We start from the raw sequence: 4,558 nt of genomic DNA, 5'->3' as shown, positions 1-4,558 counted from the left end.
GGAATGCAAGTCTTCCGTTTCTTAGACGCGGTTTTGAAGTTACATCATTAACCCAGTGCTGAAGGTGCTTTTTGATTTCTGTAAATCCAAAGCGGTGCGAGCTTGGCTGCCACCGTGCCCTCCAGTGGAACTCTCCAGGTTTGGAAGGGGAAGCTTTTCCTCCTCTGTCGGGTCATTGTCTTTGAACTAATTCATTCATATAATGTATGTCACATTTGGTTAGCTCATTCTGAAAAATAATTAACTGCTAGAGAAGAGGCAATGCAGGATATTAAAAATTAGAAAGATCACTCATGACACTTGAACAGTCATTAGCTGAATTTTAACATAAATTCAGCCAAGAATGCAGAAAATATTTCTAATAGAGGATTTCCTGCTCTTGTGGAAGGAGAAATACTGGAAATTAAATCAGTTATACGCTAATCCTAGGGTTAATTAGAGACAAAGCCATCATTTGAAATGCTGCAGAAAACACAAGCAGCTAAACAATTGCCAGAGGGCAAACAAACCCAAAGTCCGTACACTTCTTGCAGCGCCTGCCTGTGCAGGCAGTTGGTCATTTGAATAATGTTTTTCTCCTTTAAACATCTTCTAATCTCATCTGTAGTGCACTGGGGCTTTGCTGAAGGTAACTCTCGGTAATGAGAGCTGCAGACTGACAACTCGGGGAGATCAGGGTCCTCAGAGGAACAGGCAACACAGAGAGACCCTCAGTTCAAGGCTTTCTGAAGAATCCTCTCAGCCGTGGCAGCAGAGTCTCGCCTGCCCACGGGAACAAGCCAAAAACGAGGTCATTTCTGAAATCATCATCAGCATATTATGCCCGTCCTGTCTAGACGTGTTAAACAGGTAAGTAAGAGCGGAGACTGCTCACTGTTCAAGCTTGAGCTTACAATCCTGATGATGTGCGAGCACAGGCTAATACAGCGTCCACTGCTAAGGTGTACTTTGGATGAAAATGGATCAATATCAATATCCCTGTGTATAGCACAGGGCCGTTGTCAAACCCACATTCTCCGATATCAATATCCCTGTGTATAGCACAGGGCTGTTGTCAAACCCACATTCTCCACATTTCAAGGCACACTGGCTTTGGCTTTTTGGGAGTCAGTCAGGGGTTCAGGACCGCTGCTGGAGCAGGGGAGCGGGACAGACTGAGGAAATTGTACGGTTATCCCATTACTCCATAAGCTTCCACACCATCCTTTTGGAAATAGCAGGGCAGCAAAGTGAGTTTTGCATGCAAAAATTATATTCCCCACCCCCCCCAATTAATTATCAATGATGCTGCCAAAGCAATGCTAAAGCAATTATTTTGTTAAATAAGTAGTTCAAGCGTCCTGCACAGTGCCAACGTTTAGGCAGGTTTTACAACAGTTTTCCACAGAAACATCACTCGGCAGCCTTCAGCCCCGAAGGTGACACCCAAGCAGCACAGCTACTACAACCAAGATTTTTCCCTAAAGAGATTTGAACCTTTCATTACAGCCAAAAATTATAACAAGGTGAAATTTGGCAGTAAACGGAGATAAAAGAGTAATCCTGTTCTTACACAGAGAAAAGTTTGTTTGCAAATTCTGGTCTTTGCGGAAAGGGATGAACTTTCTCCCCTAAGTCTGAGTCGTCTGCTATGGCTTAGCGGCAGAGACCAGATCAAGACTAATTCTTGTACTTCCTTTCTCTAAGAGCTAAAAAACCCTTTTTCATCTAAAGGGCTCTTTTTCATCTGAAGGGTAGTGGTTTGTTTCATCACCAATTTATGTTGACAAATATAACAATACCTATGAAGTATAGATACTTATTCTTTTCCTACTCAAAACCCACAGAGCAGCTCTCTAAACCACTGCTTTTCACCCTGGTCCACAGAAAACGGACTGCCTTCCTTGCACCCCTAGATTACGCCAGAAAAGCCAGCCTGTTTTCAGACAGCACACACTGCTTTAAAATGATGTGTGCCCAATCAGACAGTTTTAGGGGTCCATGAGTTGACGTTAAAAAGAAACAAAACTAAACTTTAAACTAAATGCCAGGAATCTGCGTTACCATGAAAATCTGCAATATTGGGTATGAAAAGTTAACTGCATGCACGAGTCCACGGTTGCTACTGATCTAGGAACGATTAGCTTAAAACCAACACATCACTATGAATAGTTCGAGAACGATGGCAGTATTAAGAGTGATGAGGGACAAACTACACAGGGACAAACAAAAGGCTCATCAAACCCAGCACCCCGGCAGCCACCGGCTGATGCCCGAGGAACCTGCACAGAAGAGAGGCAGAGCAGCGGCAGGCCCTCCCTAGGACACACACTCAAACAAGCTGAAGACATAACCCAAACCAGGAGTCTAGTCTAAAGCACGTGGACCAAGAAGGAAACACAAAAAAACCAAAAATATCATTCATTTGGTTTATTTTGTACATCAGGTTTATAAATTACGCCCATTAGGACAAGATCTGCTGCGAAAGCGATCAGAGGAAGAGTACTAGGCAGGCTGGTCAGTGAAGTTAAATTTGTTCACAACCAAGCAGTCACAACTGTTCATGGGAGAGAGAGGGACACCACGACCTGTTGCAGAATCTGTATTGGGCATTTCAACTTCACCTCAAAGCAGGGTTCTCAGCGGACGGATGGCTCCAAAACACTCTATCCAGCAAAACATTTCCTACAATAAACACAAAGCAGTCATTAAGCAGTGCTTCCTGCAAAACGCTACAGCAGCCAACACTACAGACAAATTACAAAAGCCTCCGGTATCCAGGCAAGAAGTTTCTGTTACAGAAGCTGATACAGGCACAGCAGAACCCAGGCACGCAGGCCTCTGGTTTCGTTGGAAGGAATCACAGCCCACCACAGAAACATCCTCTTTCTCCCTTCCTCTTTCCAGATGATTTATGCACAATGACACACCAAAGCTCTTGCTTCAAAACAGAGAACCTGTGTTGCGCTCTCAGGAATGTATCTGTGTTCCCACTACTGACCAAGGCAATTTTTAAGTAAAGAAAGCCCTCGCTCGATAATTTAATTGCCTCAACATAACTTGAGAGTTTTTCCACTGACTTGTCCATAAACATCTGCAGTCACCCAAGATGCTACGAGTGCAGCTGACTTCCAGAAAAAGTTTCTTTCATCCTTTGGTTACACAAAGGATCTGCGTGATACATATTTTGAACGCAGGGAAGACACAGTATATTGTTTAAACTGCAACAAGTATCTCTGGAAAAAGAGACTTATAAAAGTACTAATGATTTGCTCTGTGACTTCCCAACTCACTGATTTCCCTATAAAATACTGTGTAGCTTGAAGGCAAGGACCTTACTTTCATTTATCAACATTTAAATGTAACTGTTATTCTGACCAAAATAAACAAGTCTTGAGATGTATATAGTTTCCTCTGGACCTTTTCCCATCAGCATCTTTTAATGAAAGGCAAAAATCTTCCTAACTCCCTTCTATCTGTGGCAAGGAATAAAAAAGTTCTAAGCCTGCCTACTACACAAATATGCGTTTAGAGGCCTGACAGAACATTTTGCCTAATTGCCGCTCTAGCTTTACAGATGGTCAGTCTTATACAAGATCGAGAACAGCACATTTCATATGCAATTAAAGAAGGGGGAAAAAAAAAGACAACCTTGAGAAAGCCAATTTTTCAATGAATTTGTGGCACATAGTAACCAGCTCTGAATATTCAACTTACTTTTAATAATAGTTACAAGGAACAGAAATTAGTCTGAATTTGACTAGCAACAAAACTAGTCATGAGCTTGAAGCCATTCTACCTAGGAATAGAAGCAAACAGATCTGTCAAAAGTTCCAAATTACCACAGAAAACTTGATTCAACTTCTCAAGAACCACATTATGTCACAAAAAATCCACTGCTTGCAAAATAAGCACCTGAAAAACATATTCTTATTAATATTTCATCCTTCTGGCATTCTATGAAGGCCGATTAAAAAGAGGGGGAAAAAAAAAAAGCCCTGAACAACCAAATTGAGCAGTTCTTTTTTGGACCAAAAATACGATTGTGCCCTGGACAAACAGGACACATCAACCGTCACATCAAAGCAACACTACTACCTAAGCTAAGAGATGGACAAACAAAACTTACCATTATAGGGAAGCTTAGTCTTCAGTTTTAAACTTGCCACCGATGTAGGGAACATACTGTAGGACCAGCTTCCAGTCTGTGAGCCATATTATACCAGTACCAGCTACACCACCCCATGTAACAAGGGTGGGAGTCCTAAAGAAGGGATACACACACACGTGCAGGTAAACAACATTAATTCTCCACTGTGGAAGGTCTGGCAAATGTTCATTGCTAAGATACCTCACAAAATAATTTCAATCAAGAAAAAAGCTTGGCAGAAATCTTGAAAGAATCTCACATACACAGAAAAGTGTAAGTCCCCAGATATTTTACAGGAAGGGGTTGATATGCTTTTATTTAAGAAGGGCATTACCAAATTCTGAAAAGCCACACTTATTTAACTATCCTACTGCTATAGCTCGCCTCCCCTTTATTCTGGCCCGCGGGCTACCTCATTCTCCTTCAGGG

General features: G+C 42.0%; 1 protein-coding gene across 1 annotated transcript; it reads right to left on the bottom strand.

Annotated features, from left to right (window-relative positions):
• Window positions 1–4,122: 4,122 nt before the first annotated feature.
• On the bottom strand, window positions 4,123–4,243 carry LOC104167333 (cytochrome b-c1 complex subunit 10-like; the record flags this gene model as incomplete). The annotated part of the gene is made up of 1 exon (XM_009707567.1): window positions 4,123–4,243. A coding segment is annotated over one exon (121 nt), but the record flags the coding sequence as incomplete, so codon positions are not given.
• Window positions 4,244–4,558: the final 315 nt, after the last annotated feature.

This window comes from Cariama cristata, unplaced genomic scaffold (genome assembly GCF_000690535.1).
Source record: "Cariama cristata isolate BGI_N322 unplaced genomic scaffold, ASM69053v1 scaffold29160, whole genome shotgun sequence".
Lineage (NCBI taxonomy): Eukaryota > Metazoa > Chordata > Aves > Cariamiformes > Cariamidae > Cariama > Cariama cristata.
The sequence above is the reverse complement of the archived record's forward strand: the minus strand, read 5'-3'. Positions and strand labels throughout refer to the sequence as shown.